This window comes from Protomyctophum bolini (assembly GCF_963924005.1).
Source record: "Protomyctophum bolini genome assembly, chromosome: 15".
Lineage (NCBI taxonomy): Eukaryota > Metazoa > Chordata > Actinopteri > Myctophiformes > Myctophidae > Protomyctophum > Protomyctophum bolini.
Window position 1 is genome coordinate 28,621,515 of NC_137876.1, and position 17,651 is coordinate 28,639,165.

Consider the following 17,651-nt stretch of genomic DNA (forward strand, 5'->3'; position numbering starts at 1 on the left):
TCCTGAAATAATCTGTTTGTAAATCTGTCAAGCTAACGAATCAGGAAGCAAATGAAGATAAATGCAGTAACCCATGGCATGCATATTTATTTATTAACTAGACTCTGTAAATATTCAAGCCCCATCAAGTTCTACTAAATACCCATCAGGTGCTTCTCATGTCGGATGATTGTGCGTTCATAAATAAACTCAAATACAACATTCTACATGCATAATGAAATTGTCTTTCATTATAGCACAAGCACTTTCATCTTTCCCAGCCGAGTCTCATAACCATAAAAGGTTCACGTCGTCTTAATAATGAAATTCTTGCACATTCCATACAGTATGTGATGAAATTAATATTTCATTATGTACACCACAAACTGTTCTCTTTATGCTGCAAGAAATGTAATAACTCCTCATCCCCCGCAATGCGTAAGAGATGGATGGCTTGTATTTGTTGTATCTTTAATTGATTTACCTGGCTTCTACCGGGGCCTCACAAGGGCGTTGTACTTTCCAATTTCTTTGTAAAACACTAATGGGAATCTTAACTGGAGGCTCGGTTAAAGTGGCCTTGGTTTATTGTGGTTGATTCTTCCTGTACTGTTGTCTCTTTTCGAAAGCTGCCACAGCAAAGCCAAAGGCAAACGTTCCACATCCGGCTCATTGTTGTACCCTGTTCTATTTGGCTGTATTTCCAGGGTGCCATAGCAGAGTATGAGCTCTGTCCTAAGGACAATCCTGCGTTCATCTGCAGTAAGAAGACCAGCTGTAAGAGCTGCTCTGTGGACCAGAACTGCCAGTGGGAGTCACGCAACCAGGAGTGTATTTCTCTGCCAGGTAGCTGCTGCTATTGAAATTGCATCCAGTAAATGTCACATCATGCAAATAAACCTACGTCTGCGCACACACTGGGCAGGATAAGACGGGTTGCTGTCATAAATGGCACACAGTCACAAACACATGCACTATATGACAAACTCGCCATATAATGCATCCCTTTATGCAAATAAAGATGTGCATGCATGCACACAAACCGGGGGCCTATTTGACTCAACCACCTCACTTTCTGTCTCTATTGATATGCCTCTTGTAACAACTTCATAACACTATTCAGAAGGAACCTTTCATTATGTTATGCTTTAGCTGTTGAAAAATAGCAGATCTACAAGCTCATAGCGCGCCACCGAGTGGCGCGCTACGAGCTTGTAGGTCTGCTGTTTTTGAAAAATCGAAGAACGACTGACATAAAAAAGCAGCTTTTTCAGAAAACTGTCAGGATGTAGAAGACATTTTTAGAATCTGATCTCAGGTCAAAATGGGTTAATACTTAATATCTGTGGTTTTGGCACTAATCAACTACCCTCTCTCTCTCTCGTTCTCTCTCTCTCTCTCTCCCCCCCCCATGTATGTTTATATCTCTCTCTATGTCTTTCTGTCTCTCTGCTCTACAGAGAACGTGTGCGGCGAGACCTGGCACTTGGTGGGTAACTCCTGCCTGAAGTTTATCACGGCCAAAGACTCGTACGACAACGCCAAGCTGGCCTGCCGCAGCCACAACGCGGTGCTGGCGTCCCTCACCACCCAGAAGAAGGTGGACTTTGTCCTGAAGGAGCTGCAGATCATGAGTGTTGTGGTAAGGAGAATACGGATCATAGTGCTGGAGGTCAGGAGAACATGGATCATAAGTGTAGAGCTTAGCCACTTGCAGTAGATGCTCTATTCTTAGTCAAAACGGACCTGCAGTAGTTGCAACTGTACTTGGACTGCTCTTTTCCGTCTATACCAAATCTCGTCGCCAAAATGGCCCATCTGCGCGGCACTTTGTGAGCTTGTAGATCACACATGTCATAGTGGTGGTGGACAAAATATATGGGAAAAATAAGAGGAAGATTGTGTCATAGACTGAATAAAAAAGAGTGGCTAAAGTGTGAATCCAGTCAAGATTAAGACCTCCAGAACTCGCTGTGCGCCCAAAGACTTTGAATCACAGAAATCCTACTTGTAGTGCTTATATTGATGAGTTTTACCCTTTAGGGCAGTTCAGCCATTTCTAGACATTATCAGTCAATCCCAGCAAGGCAATGAAATCCATTTCAAACAGTAATTCAACCTAGGGCTGCCAGAGACAGAGCCCTCTTTGTTTACCACGCTGCTGCTGCTGCTGCTACTGCATTTCAATTGATTTCTTCTGGGATGGATTACACAGTCTATTAAGTCAAGTTCAAGTTCCACTTAATGCCACACACAGAGACCAGTGGATTTTGATTAGTGCAATAGAAGAATCCCTCTGACATTTAAAATGCACAGCAAACTTATTTGAAGAGGTTACTGTAAGCACAGACAACACAAAAGCACAGTCATTTGTACATAACTAGACAATGAAGTTCATGAATGTTTAGCTAAATAGAAATAACCCCATGAATAACTCCTTTGCCATAGGCCCTTTGTTTAAAAAGTTTCTTATGCATAAAACTTGCACTTACAAACCAATTTAAGCATCATTCATAATTCATACACAAAAGTTCCATTAGTATTTATAATGCATGACATTTCCACTTAAACCTACATAAGTGTAAGCATAATTTCTAAATGGTGAAAAAGTTACCTTGATGTTAATTACTTTTTTTATACCAATTACCAAATCACAATTTGTCTCAAGACACTTTACAGAGCAGATACCCGACATTGTCCCACTCTGAGCATGTTTATATAGATATTTCATTTCCATCAATATCCATTATACAAATGCTACTAATGTTTATTTTTTTTATGTACCAGTACGAATATGACTCATTGAGGGGTCATAAAGGCCTTCAATATAAAAGCTTTTAAAAATGTAATTTTAACCCATTCTGAACGGGAACCCATTTTGGTTAACGACTGACATTTTTAGAATCTGATCTCAGGTCAGAATGGGTTAATCAGACCAGTGTGTGTCCAGTGGAAACCTCGTATGAATCTGATCTCAGGTCAGAATGGGTTAATAACCCTGACCTATGAGAGAAGACTGACTCCACCTTGCGTCTCGTTGCAGTACAAAGCCACAGTGACGCCATGGGTGGGGCTGAGGAAGATCAACGTGTCCTATTGGTGCTGGGAGGACATGTCTCCCTTCACCAACACCTCGCTCCAGTGGCTGCCCGGAGAGCCCAGCGACGCAGGCTTCTGTGGCTACCTGGCTGAGCCCGCCTCCAGCGGCCTCAAGGCTCAGACCTGCATCAACCCTGTCAACGGCAGCCTCTGTGAACGCCCAGGTGGGTTGAGAGAGAATAAATTAGACGGTGTTTGGTTTGGTGCTCCTGTGAGTGGGTGGGTGCAGACTGCAGACTGGCGACCAAGAGTGCTCAACTAGTGATTACAATAGTAGCCTGGAATGTAAGACTGTTTGGTCTGTAAATTACATGAATTATGATAAAGTGATGTACAGTATTTCAATTTGACTTGACAATTAAAGCTGAGCTCTACCTCCTGGCTGCTTATTTCTTTGGCACTAGACTACACAGTCTGCCCAACTCTACGTCTCTCTTCATCCCCATCCTCTCCTTCAATTCTAGTCGACAACCAGCTGTCTTTTCCATTTTGGTTTACTTTTGTTTTCTTGCCGGAGTCTGTCCTGTCTCCACTATCGTTCCTTAATTCAGATGGCAAAGCATACAATATGACATACTTTAAATAATTTCACAGTGGTTTGTATTTTGGTTTTGGGCTACACGGCCCTCACACCGCCGATCTGACTGATATGCCCATATCGTCTAACTCGTCTCCAACCTGCTATTTCCAGCCAACCACAGTGCCAAGCAGTGTCGGACGCCATGCGCCATGCGGGCCACCTGCAACGAGTGTACCAGCAGCAGCTCAGAGTGCATGTGGTGCAGCAACATGAAGCAGTGTGTCGACTCCAACGCTTATGTTGCCTCCTTCCCCTTTGGACAGTGCATGGAGTGGTACACCATGAACAGCTGTCCACGTAAGCATATGTTATCTCCTCCTTCCTGCCCTGGATGTAACTTAGTCATTGTTGCTACATTAGCCTGATTTATACTTAGTCATGTGACACTGTCCTGGGCCAAGAATAGCCGATCTACAAACTCATTAGCTTGTTGCGATGCAACTTATTGAAATCAAATTTGCTCTTTTCGAGTGTGACGACACACTTTCTTATGACTAAGTATGAACTGGGCATACTGCCTTTCAGTGAGAAGTGCAACAGAAACCTCAGAAATGTAAAACTGTTTGTGGTTTAAGTGCTCAAAGAGGGCAGACTTCTTATCTTTGAACAGTAATGGATCTAACGTACAGTACAAGCAACAAAAGGTTCATTGTGTGCTGACCTGACCCCTTACTTCAAAGTTCAAAGGTATATATTTTGTATGCTCGATGACATAAAAAAAGGGAAAATTATTGTAATTATCATGCACTTATTTTTCTTCCCAAATCCACAGCTTTAACCTTCACATAAGCCAGAACAGTCCCACATGACTTGAATTGACGTTTGAGAGATTGGATAAACTAAGGACAAGGAAAGATACACACATTATAAAGTAAATGAAGGGGGAGATGGTAGCATAAAGTCAGCATACTGATATTCTCCTGCTGAAGGTTATTTGTTGGGGCGCTATGTAATGACATTTAACTGATGTTTCTCATACTTTGAAGAAAACACAAAACACAGTATGCCATTTTTTCCCAATCATATTTGTGTTGTGATGTGAGCTATTGTCTTTGTGGCAATAACCCAATATCCTCCAGGGAATCAGTCATATTTGACTTTATCTTAATGCAGGTTATTTTTAACCTTTTTGAGGCAGGTGCAATTGACGTCTCGAAAGGTTTGGAGATTAGAATATCATGTATATTGTTAATAACACATTCCCCCACAGATTTTTTTTGTTGTGTAGTAGTCAGAGCCCTGTTGTTGTTTTGTTAATGTGCTTGTTTTTATTCATCTAACCAGGCAGTTCAATTAGGAGACAAGTTCTTATTTTCAACAAAGGCCTGGTTAAAAGCCCTCAAGAGGAATGGTGGTAATAAGGAAGACTAATAGCAAGAGTTCAGGGCAGGATGCATTTAGAATTGTTTAACGTTTGGCAATGAAAGACAATGACAATGAAAAATAATAAGTGCCTTGCTCAATGGTGAGACGGTGGTGATGGCCACTGTGGCCTGATCATCTGCTCTTGTCTTGTCAAGAGCATCCAAGCTATATCAGTGCCCAAGTATTGATCAAGCCCTATCAGATGGGTAGCTTGAGAATCATTAGTGGAACATTTGGAGAGACATTTTTACTTACATGTAACATAAAAGGTGAAAGTTTAAATATGATTAATAATCCAATCTTGTTCTTTTTTTTTGTCTGGTCACCTGATTTAAAAATAAATCCAGAACTCTGTGTGTGTGATCAATTTTCAGTTCTAAAACAAATTAAAGCAATGTAAACATCTTGTCTTCGTGCTGCAGCTGAGAACTGCTCAGGATACAGAACATGTGGACAGTGTCTGGACCAGCCGGGCTGCGGTTGGTGCACTGACCCCAGTAACACGGGGAAGGGCCAGTGCATCGAGGGCTCATACCGGGGACCCTTCCAGACCTCTGTCCCTGCTCCCTCCACCCTGCCCGGCCTCCCTTCCAGCCCCCAACCAGCCCTCAATGCCAGCATGTGTCCCGGAGAAGCAAAGTACAACTGGTCCTTCATCCACTGTCCAGGTGATGAGTCTCTTAATGTATTTATCTGTATTATCTGTATTTATTTGAGCTTTTAATGGTATATGATACTCAATACATACAATATGCACAGCAACAATACAAATGAATAATAGAATGCTACTCGGTGTATTGTAATGTAATCATGTTCATAATACAATAGCCAGAAATTACTAATGACTAACATATTAGTCATTGGAAAAGAATAGATGACTTCAATGTGGTAACATACAAGATACTATGAACATGCAGTCAAATACTAAGAGTTAATTTCCAAATACATATATTTGCATTTTGGGGACAACCTCGCCTGTTGCAGACAGTGACAACATCTAAAACGGTGCTATTATTGACTTTCATCACTACCAGCATTTGTGTCACATTTCACCTTGACCTATGTCTTCCATTTTGTCAATGTCCTACACTCATCACTGTCCAATGACCGGTGTGAACAGCATGCCAGTGTAACGGCCACAGCCAGTGTGTCAACGAGAGTGTGTGTGAGAAGTGTGAAGACCTGACGACCGGGCGACACTGCGAGAGCTGCATCTCCGGTTTCTACGGAGACCCCACGAACGGGGGCAACTGCCAGCGTGAGTTGTCAATTAGTCGATCAATAAATCATTCAGCCCTTCTGTATTGTTTCATTAAGGCACTGTGTATTTGCTTTATTCCTCCGGGGATGTTAAATATTTATTGCCCTCTGTAAGAGCAGCGGTCAAACGGTGGATGAAATCGGTAAACCAATTTACCTCTCTGCATTGCTTCATTATGCTTTTTGGTATACTGTGCATATGTTATGTTTGGGGTTTTGGAGTGTTTCTGGAGTTTTGACCTTTTTAGACTTTATCCACTTCTTCATATACACCTCGGAAGTAGGGATGTCTGTGTGTGTGTGTGTGTGTGTGTGTGTGCGCGCCACAAACCCCTACACGGTTTGCTCATTTTACCAGCTCTCAGCTACAAAGTGAAGCATGCTTTGGGGATTTTAAAGATTTACTGTACTCCAAGCCAAGACTGACAGTCAATAAGCGGCTATGTAGCCTCATTTAGCGTCTCTGTATACTCTTCCAGTGAGATGGTATGTTTGTGCTTACTAGCGCCAAGCTGTAAAGTAAAGTGACCCTCGGGGGGGGGGGGGGGGGGGGGGGGGGGGGTGATATAGATTTGCTCCATGGCTGAAAGTGACAGTCAGTCGATCAATTCAATTCATGAAGCTTTATTGAAGCATTCAATTGACGACGTGTAAAATCAATCTTACTTTGTTACATCCAGAATGCAAGGCACACTGCCAACACATCTCGGCTTAGATCAAGCAATTTTACATGTGTATAGCAGTTCTTGATTATCCCGCTGGCTGTCCCTCCGTTTATCTAATAGATATTTTAACTGAGCATTATCAATGTCTCTCTCTCTCTTATTTTTGTATTTCTTTCCCTGGGGATGGAGCTTTTTTATGTGTGTATGTGTCACTATAGGGCTAAGTGTACTTACTTACTCACTAAACCACCGATCAGTGATAATACAGTACTGTTACATGATTCATATTAGGAATAGAAGCCAAGATGCTTTCACAACAACTAGAGCAACAATGCAGGGAAAACACTCACAGACAAGGTCCTTTATTTACTGTATGAACTGCTGCTGTGCTTCTGCTGTGTCCTCAACAGAACATGGAGATTTTGTACAGCTCTGAGATTTCATGCAGAATAAATCAAGGGCGACCGTTACAACAACTGTATACATTACTGCAACCCGTAGGAAGATGTGCAGGGACATCGAAACAACAGACTTTTGTACTGTTCACCAATCACCAATGCAGGATAAATGCAACAAGAAATCTATGCCCGAAGGGGACTTCTACAATAACTACTACTGTGTGTGTCTGTGTGTGTGTGTGTGTGTGTGTGTGTGTGGTATTAATGCAGGATAGACACAGGACAAATGCCCAAAGGGGGAACCTCTACAGCAGCTACTACTGTATACAGTATTGTTGCAAGATAGATGATGATGATATAATATAAATTATGTGATGGTTGGCACTTCCATCTGCCAGTGGCTACTGGCTACCATGAGAGACATTTGTCATGAAAATCAGTTCATAAATCATCAAGTAGCTGCATTTCGGGCTGTGAACACAACTGGCAAATCAGGGACATCAGCGGAAAGATACAAGTTTAATCAAATATATACACCGATACTGCCCTAATCAAAGCACCGGAGGTGAGTCCAGTGTAATATCTGAGACCAACCCAATATAAGGGACCAGTGTAATGTCAGAATAAAGTGATTTTATTTGTATTATTAATATTATTACCTCTCAAACCTTTGAATGAATGTCCCAATTTGTGTGATATATATTCATTAGTGAAATTGGGTACAGTTGGGAAAGTTTGTAATCATCCCTAAAGTGAGTGAATGTCATTGCATTTCTCCTCAACAACTTGTGACACGCATTAGTGATGCGGAACGTTTACTGTTGGTGGTTTTAGTAGTTTTGTAGTTATTTTACTTTTTTTTTTATTATTATTTTCATCCCAACGGAGAGAGAGACATCAAGGAGCCTATTTCACCCATGCAATAACACAGCCAAATGCTGAGTGCCGAAACCTGAAAATGCTCATTGATTGATTGGCAACGCAATAACCCTGGTGAAGCCGGTCAAGCTTATAACTTTCTGCTTGTTTAAAGTTACAGCTTTTCACTTTTAGCTCATCTCATGCTTCACCCAACCTTGATTGTCTTATAGGGTTTTCTTTTTTTTATGGTGATGCATTGAGTGCAGTGTAGTTTGTCATTATAGATCTTCTTTCAGCTTGGGTTTTTCTTTTTTATATACCGGTATATATTTTTAATTCATTTTCAAATTTTGTACCTCTCCCTAGTCTCTGAGTACCCTGAACAACCACAATGCAATTAAAATGTATTTTTAACACTTACCCCCCCCCCCCTAACATGAGTTACACAAGTTAATTGACTGTACAACAGCTTCCCTCCCAATAACGAGTTACACGAGTTATGTTTTCATTGTTTAATTTACGTTTTTAATCATTTTTAAGACTTACGGGGTCAGAATGGGATTGGTGACGCGTTTTGATGACGTCATCGGAAAATGATCTGTCGCACTGGCATGCAATGGGTTGTGGGAAATTGAGGCCCATTGCAATGGCGGCGGTGACGTACAGCTTGCGCGTTCCTTCTCCGCTCTGTTGAATATTTCTCAACACAAGCGATTACACCATTTTAAAGTGGATTGAAAACTAGGCAGGGAGATCTCGATCACGATTATTTAATCCCTACAGTCATTGTGTTTATTACATAGGTTAATAACATCTAACTGTACTTGTGTTTTCCCTCAGCTTGCAAGTGTAACGGCCACGCCAGCATGTGTAACCCTGGGAATGGGAAGTGTTTCTGCACCACCAAGGGCATTAAAGGAGACCGCTGTCACCTGTGAGTCACCGTCCTTATTCTCTGTCCCCTGTCGTTATCCCCTTGTTATATCACCTCTTCTGCTTACTGGGTGAGCGCTCGCTCACGGTTGGTTCCCATGGTTCACTCGACACACTGTGCATGTGCAAGGTTTTATAACACATGCATGACTTTTTATATCAATGGCAGGCCTTGAGGCGTGCCTTCGCCAAGCAGTCAATGGTGTCACACGTCAATGAGCACCGTCGTGGTTGTCTAGACACTGGACGGAATGCGTTGTCGCGTGGACCAAAACGAGTGTTCCCTCTGCATCAGTCACAGGCATGGTTTTTGTGGTTTTGCATAATTTTGGCATTGAAAGCATACACGCATACCATACAGTATGTCTACTGCTACCGTTATATTGCTACTGTTGCAGAGAAACCTTGTGACTGTAATGGATACTCATTTTGATAACCCATGGGCCCATCAAACCCAATAAAACGTCTGTATGTCTGTCCGTCCGTCCGCGCACACTCTTCCATCTCAATGTTTCTTGGCTGTATGGCCATATGAGGTATGGCTGAAGGTTAGGACATGTGGCGTTGTCCTTCTGAGTGACATTATGAACTACCTCCCCAGCCTGGTTTCGCCGCCTCATCATCATTCATGCTCACTGTATTTCACTTTCTACCTTCACAGGAACAGTAGAGTTGTTTATTTATTGTTGTCTCAGTATTATTATAATCTGTCTCCTGTCTCTTTCTAGCTGTTGGCCTCCCTCTGTCACTCTCTGCCTGCATTAATCCAAACCTAAATCTTCATAGTTTCCTCTCCCCCATTCTATCTCCAATCTCCATAATGTTACTTCTACTTTTTGTCCACTCTGCCCACCATCTTTTGACCCATTTGTCATTTCTCCTTTTTCTCAAATGTTATTAAAACAAATTCTCCTTTCACCTTTTTTTTCATTTTGCTTTCAGGTGTGAAGTGGAGAACCGTTACCAAGGCAACCCCCTCAAAGGAACATGCTACTGTAAGTAATTCCTTCTACTGCCTTCGGAACCAGGCAGACATCTTCTCGAGACATTAATGTCAGGGAGCTTTAACAATCCCGTCTTTGTTCAGGTCAACGACAAGGCACTTCAATCAAAGTAGTTTGAAGGAGACTGCTCCTTATTTTATTTTTATTTTAAAGTCACAGGTTAAAAAAAACCAACTGAGCTGCAGATAAAAGCAAAAATTGCAGAATGCCGCAGGCTTTCTTTTTCTTTAGAATTCCACCCCTGGCTTTCTCTTATCTGTGTTTTGATGACTGTCATTTCACCAGGGACAGATAACAGTAGCATGTTTCCAGAGTACACACAGTGGTTGCTGAGAGGCAACATTCACTCGTCAGCTAAATAGCGATGAAGCAGGAACATCCCAAAATAGACTCTTTAAGTACGAGGACGGAGACAATTTATGCCATTCCATTGCCATGTCTTTCTTTGTTAGAGAACAAGACCTCTGAATGATTGATTGGTCAAAAGTGGCCTTTAGAGGAAGCAAAAGCCTTGCTTCACTGACAGAATTTTCTTTTGTCTGAGCAATGTATATTTAAACTAATTTTAAGAACACAATTATGACCCATTAAAAAATGAGGACATTAAACGTCCATGGTTCTCTTTTCTTTTTCTCCATACATTTGCTCAATTCCCAGTGAGGTAGTAAACCGTAGAGACTTCAAGAGAAAGAAGCTTCTGCACACCTAAGGACTAAGGAGTAGTTGACGGGTGCATAGGAGACAAAAAAATAAAAAAGAAGTTCACATGAGAAAAAAATAAATAAACCTGCTCTTGGTGTGTCCATTTAAAATGTTCCTTCCCTTTGCCAAAATAACCTGATGGTTCCATGGACTGAGACGTTATATTTATAATAGTTTACTATTATGCAAGCGGAGGCAGCAGCGTGTGGGAGTTTTTTTTTATGTTTTTTTTCCTGGACTGGAAACTTTGCGAAATCATCATAAATATGTATAACAAGGACCACCTTAGGAAATGTGCTTTAAATTGGCTACATTGAAGGTGCTATAATTTAAGTTCGACAGCATTTTAAAGACTAACTCGACCAATTTTGGTTTGAGTACTTCCTGGAAACAATCTGTACAAATACCATAAGAGCTCCCATCCCCTATGATTATCGAGGGATTTGCACGAATCTTGCACATAGCATTATTGCTGTATCTAGCCAGGCTATAAACCAAGTCATTTTGGACCATGACGACATGAGCTATACACAATCTACATGCTGTACACACACACACACACACACACACACACACACACACACACACACACACACACACACAGTGGCCCTCCTTATAGACTTATAAGAATGTGTTCTGTAATATGACTTTCAAATGAGAGCGAACGAGCCATGCTGTTATAAAGAAACACAGACGTCACAGACACTGACTGTTAGACTCCCTCCCGAACAGTCACCCTGACGATAGAGTATACTGAACGCGTGTGACACACTCAGAGAGTGGGCCATTAAAAACATAGCATGCTTCTCTATCTGTCTCTCTTGCATGCACACATGCATATCCCAGCAATGATCAACTCCCTGTTGTTGGGCATCAAGCAGACACTCTGTCATAATGAATTTGTCTGACATTTGAGCAAGACAAATCTGGCCATTGTGTCACAACACGCTCGCGCGCTGTCACTGACTTTCAAACTAGAGTGGGCAAGCAGTTCTTGTGGCACGCGCACGCTATCCATAATGACTGCTTTCTCATAACACAAGCACACAACTCGCACTGCTTTGCCTTTCTCTTTGAAGACTAAAGTGCCAGCGGGTGACCTGTTCCACCCCCCCCCCCCCCCCCACACACACACACACACACACACACACACACACACACACAAACAGAGCGAGCACTCACTGACTCTCCGTGTTGTTGGGCTTCAAACAGACACCCTCCTGATAGACTACCAGTTCACCTTCAGCCTCTCTCAGGAGGACGACCGCTACTACACCGCCATCAACTTCGTGGCCACGCCCGAGGAGGTACGTTGTGCCACACTACGCCCCACAGTCACAGCATCTGTCAGTCTGTCGGCCCGACCATCACTTTGGTTCATATTGTGCGTGCGTGTGTGATTCTGCAGGCTGAGGGAGAAAACCTTTTTGTTGCTTTCGGGCGGGCAGAAACCTCTTATCTCCATGTTATTGTTTTATTTTTTTCCGTAAATGAGTGCCCTACTTGATCATACTAGAGCGTACAGTAGTACAGTAGCAGCATATTGTAATGTAGAAGTTGTAGCAGTATAGGTTGTATTTGTACGTAGTAGTACGCTAGTAGTTATATGTAATAGGTAGTAATATGTAGCAGTAGTTTTAGTTGCCGTTCTTGAAGCTGTAATTGTCATAGTAGTAGTACATGTAATGATGGTAGTGATAACATTGTGTGTTAATGACTCAACAAGCCTTAAAAAAGAGTGAAGTGAATGAATTTCACTCAGCAGAAATGTATAGGACAAAATGTTATGATGATCTTGATCGCATCACGTCACTCAGAAAACTCTGTAATCATCTCTCGCACAGTGACTGGATGCTTGATCTGTAGTTTTGAGAGAAAGTAGATTAAATGATAAATACTCAAGCCTGATTTGTACTTGGTTGTACCGAAAATAGCCGATCTACAGTACAAGCTCATAACGTATGCCCCCCTTGTGAGCTTGTAGGTCAGTGCGAGACACCAGCCTGGTAACGGGTATAAATCAGGTGGTAGCAAGATATATATTTTTCCGTACATGCAAAGATAACATAACGATACATCTTTGTGGTGCATTGTCATACACTCGGAAAGAAAGAGGGCATTTCCAGACAATGATTTGGTTTAATGGCCCGTGTGGTCTGGTGTGCTGCTGAACACTGGCAGCCACGCGTTTGGGTTTCCCAGCAAAGGAGGGCTTGTCCACTCAGCCACCTGGTCCCAGCCACCTGGTCCCAGCATCTGGGCATTCTGATCCACCCGTCCAAATGTTGCAATACCGCAGATGTGTGATTTAGCACTTCTTCTCAGACCAGGCAGAATGTTCAGTCTATTTTTATTTTATTTTATTAGATTTGACGACTTCTTTCTCTCCTGAACTGTTCAAATATTTATTATTTGAATTATTTGGTACAGTACATGTTCCAAACAGATCTTGTCCCTGGCATGCATGTAAACACCACGTTCTCCACCAGCTGTATGGAAATGATCAGCTGGCTCATTCTCACTGCACCACTGCATTTGTTCATTCACACATAAAATATTCATATGCCGATTGCTGAATATGACAGAATTTCCGTATTATTCAATTTCCAACCACAGTGTATGTGCTCCGGGATAATGATTACATGGTCCCAAAGTAATGGTTGGCGCTGTCAACAGATTGAATATGTTATTGGACCGAAATGTAAAACAACACGAGGTACAGTCAGACATTTGGGCTAAAAGATAACACACAAAATGTTCACAACACGTTGCATGGTTGTGGATTTTCACCAAATGTCCCCCTATTTTCGCAGAATGTTAGCCTGTTATGACATGTCCAATATCGGGCATCATATACCATGCGGTTACGTTTATTACGAGGGCAATAATGAGGAGCGTGATGATGGTGGTTAAAGCATAAGTCCTTGTTCTCCTGTCATCAGCCAAACCGGGATCTGGACGTGTTCATCAATGCATCCAAGAACTTCAACCTGAACATCACCTGGGCCACCAGCTTCACTGGTAGGTCCTCACTGAACACTGAACATCACCTGGGCCACCAGCTTCACTGGTAGGTCCTCACTGAACATCACCTGGGCCACCAGCTTCACTGGTAGGTCCTCACTGAACATCACCTGGGCCACCAGCTTCACTGGTAGGTCCTCACTGAACACTGAACATCACCTGGGCCACCAGCTTCACTGGTAGGTCCTCACTGAACACTGAACATCACCTGGGCCACCATCTTCACTGGTAGGTCTTCACTCTTCACTGAACATCACCTGGGCCACCAGCTTCACTGGTAGGTCCTCACTGAACACTGAACATCACCTGGGCCACCAGCTTCACTGGTAGGTCCTCACTGAACACTGAACATCACCTGGGCCACCATCTTCACTGGTAGGTCTTCACTCTTCACTGAACATCACCTGGGCCACCAGCTTCACTGGTAGGTCTTCACTGAACATCACCTGGGCCACCAGCTTCACTGGTAGGTCTTCACTGAACATCACCTGAGCCACCAGCTTCACTGGTAGGTCCTCACTGAACATCACCTGGGCCACCAGCTTCACTGGTAGGTCTTCACTGAACATCACCTGGGCCACCAGCTTCACTGGTAGGTCTTCACTTCAGCCAATTTCACTCCAATCTAGTAAAGTTAACATGCTTTTTATTTTATTTTACCAGAATGGCGAAAAATGCTAATTCTTGTTAATAACCAGCGTGGAAAATATACAGGGTAAAAAGTGCCTGTTGAAGTTCGTCTGAAATGTATGTTCCTTTTTTCTTTCTTTTATTTTTATTTTTACAATAATTAGTTAATGTCTTATCAACTTGTACTAGATATTACTCCCTCCAATTTTATGAAAGGTCCCCTATTTAGATCATTCATTTTTCCTTCAGTAACCACACTGTTCACCAATGATCCGTCCTTTTTCCCCTTTTCTTCCTTCTTCCCTCCCTATTGTTTCTAACCTCCCATCCCTCATCCTTTTCTTCATTTCCCATCCCTGTCCCTCCATGTTATTATTTGTATCCATCCTCCTCCTCCTGCTGTCCTCTTAGCAGGTACCCAAACGGGGGAGGAGATCCCCATCGTGTCGCGGAGTAACATCAAGGAGTTGAAGGACACCTTCTCAAATGAGAACTTTGACTTTCGCAACAACCCCAACATCACCTTCTTCGTCTACGTCAGCAACTTCACCTGGCCCATTAAGATCCAGGTAAGGGTTCCTGTCTCCCAACTGATTTCCTGCAATATATATTTTTTATATACAAAACATTGAACTTTTCTTAAAGTTCAAGTTATCTTGATGTGATATTCCACAAAGATGAAACCCGCTTTCCTTCACAAACTGTGTTTGATGCCATGGTTCTCAATTATTTTTAACCCATTTAGACCTGACTTCTAGTCTTCTAAATCCTCCTTTTCAAAAATAGCAGACCTGCAAGCTCGTAGCGTGCCACTCGGTGGCGCGCTATGAGCTTGTAGATCTGCAATTTTTCAATAGCTAAATTATAACAATGTTTAAAACACTAAAATGGGTTCCCACCCAAAATGGGTTAATGTCAAGGACCCCCAAATTGATATGAATTTGTCTGCGGACCCCCACCTGGAAATATACTGGTGGGGCACACATTAGTGCACACATTATGAGCAGACGTGTTATTCTCCTGTATAGCCCATTGGGGTATGGCACTAGTATTCACCAGGGTTCCCACTATACTAGGGTGCTCTGCATAGAAGAGTGGCCTAGAATGTTGAGTCGAATGGAGGGGAAGGCATGTTTGCATGCTGCTTACTTACACTCCATCTCAAATACACATGCGCACGCTTGTACACACTTACACGTGTACCCTTCAAGTACCCTCAGATACTTACATAGATATGGAAACACAATTGATCTAAAAACACGCGCACACACATATTGTGCATTCACATACAGTAGATGCCTTACAACCCATCTCTCTTTCTCTCACACACACACACACACACACACACACACACACACACACACACACACACACACACACACACACACACACACACATTCCTACACACATGGATATGAGTGGAGTGCAGTGTTGGAAGTGTAGCAGTGAATGAGACTGTGTTCTCCTGGCCTGTGTTTATACAGCTACTGCTGTACCCACTGGCCCCTCTCACATGTGGATCTGCAGGAAGTGTGTGCATGTGTGTGTGTGTGTGTGTAGTGTCTGTCTGTGTGTGTGTGCCTGCGTGTGTGCGTGCGTGCCTGTGCAGGGAGCCAAGGCGTACGTGCGTGTGTAAAGGGGAGGAAGGGGAGGTTTGTGGAGGAAAGGAAACGTGTTTGTGTGCAGACTGGGTGGGGACTGGGAGAGAGGAGAAGACCCCAACCTTCCCCATCGTTATTCACACTGCTCTCTCTATAGCCCCACACCGACATGTTGGCGACGTAAGCCAGAGTGTTTAGTACCACTAATTGCTTTATTTGCACAAGGCTCTGGGGTCTGCTCGCTTTCACTTTAGTTACACCGAGCGGAAATACCGTCACCTCTATAATGCCAGATAGATCTTCCTATGTACAAAAAGTAGGTACTGTCATCATTGCTGTGACCGGTTCACTTAACACTACGGTCGGGATCCGGAACCGGAGGAATCGGATCCAGATTGAGCAACTGGAATCGGTTCCATCGTATTTGGAAACCGCTTCTGGAACTGGTTTCAGCACACTGTCAGAGCGGGTATGTGGACTTCATGTCTGCTATAGACGAATCCACGGAGGGTTGCCCTGGGCGCAGCCATAGCTGAGGTGTACAATTAAGCGCAGCTTTATCCCTCAGTATTGATTGCCTACACCTGGCCTACAGGGCAAGACTCTGTGGATTAATCTCTATACAATTACAATATTGTTCTCAGACCTTTTTCTTTCAAGGACCACCAAAACTCTGAGAGTGTACAAATGGAACCAGGGCTCTATACTATTATTTGACTTTTCAGTTTTTGTTCTAAATTAAATATCTTCGGTGAAAATAATGATTACGGATGGTGTTCATTATGTTATCAGTTGTCAGTTGCAGGATCATGTTCATGTGATCATGTTAGCCCACTTAGAGATTTGTTTGTGAAATAATTGGAAAGGGAAACTGCATGAATTCACTGTGACTTCTAATCATATCACCCTGCAGCAAAATAATAGAACTGCATTTTTACCCTTTAAGTTTTTAACCTTTATTGTACAATCAGACGGATGTTGGCTGTCAGTGGTATCCGAGGGGGAACAATGTTAAGCCCAACACACAGTCTGTGAAGCGACGCGGCACAGTATTGCGGCGCGTCATAGCCGCACAGCAGCACCCACAGGACGCGGATTCCCGGATGGAGGCCGTGCGGCAACACCTGGAAAATAGAACAGCGGCGCATCGGAGCGTCAGGCGAGGCGTGAACGTGCGCCAGCGCGCGTCTGACGCCGCCGGTGTGGGATAGGTTCATTGAAAATAACTGAGGCGGCTGTTTTGACGTTCACAGACGGTTGGGCTTTAGCCTCTACATTTGTACTCAATGTATGAGTTTACTTTGTACATGAGTGCACTTTTTATTTCATGGCATGAAAAAGGGGACTGAAAGTGGCTGTGCTGCATAAAAGCAAGATTTGTCACAGGAAATGACCACCGAGGAACGGCTGCTTCTGGTTTAGCAAGGGAGGAGAACGGAGCATACTCACCCTGGCTTTTTTTGGAAAGTGATCTGGAAGTGATTTGGCTGAGCTCCTCCACCCCAAAAACGCAGGGGAGGGGTGACTGCCTCTTGCCTGCTTCCTCCATC

General features: G+C 43.1%; 1 protein-coding gene across 4 annotated transcripts in view; it reads left to right on the top strand.

Moving 5' to 3' along the window:
• The window catches only part of atrn (attractin), a 135,716-nt gene that overhangs the window by 47,647 nt on the left and 70,418 nt on the right, over positions 1–17,651 (top strand). For 2 of the 4 annotated variants that reach the window (XM_080784405.1, XM_080784408.1), the window contains exons 14-24: positions 687–825; positions 1,440–1,621; positions 3,023–3,242; positions 3,770–3,955; positions 5,446–5,691; positions 6,144–6,281; positions 9,048–9,141; positions 10,083–10,135; positions 12,059–12,153; positions 13,789–13,867; positions 14,912–15,069. In XM_080784405.1, coding sequence (XP_080640531.1) covers positions 687–825; positions 1,440–1,621; positions 3,023–3,242; positions 3,770–3,955; positions 5,446–5,691; positions 6,144–6,281; positions 9,048–9,141; positions 10,083–10,135; positions 12,059–12,153; positions 13,789–13,867; positions 14,912–15,069 — 1,590 coding nt within the window. Of the gene's footprint in view, positions 1–686; positions 826–1,439; positions 1,622–3,022; positions 3,243–3,769; positions 3,956–5,445; positions 5,692–6,143; positions 6,282–9,047; positions 9,142–10,082; positions 10,136–12,058; positions 12,154–13,788; positions 13,868–14,911; positions 15,070–17,072; positions 17,328–17,651 lie in introns of those variants that run through there. The other 2 variants (XM_080784407.1, XM_080784406.1) reach the window with 2 other exon arrangements.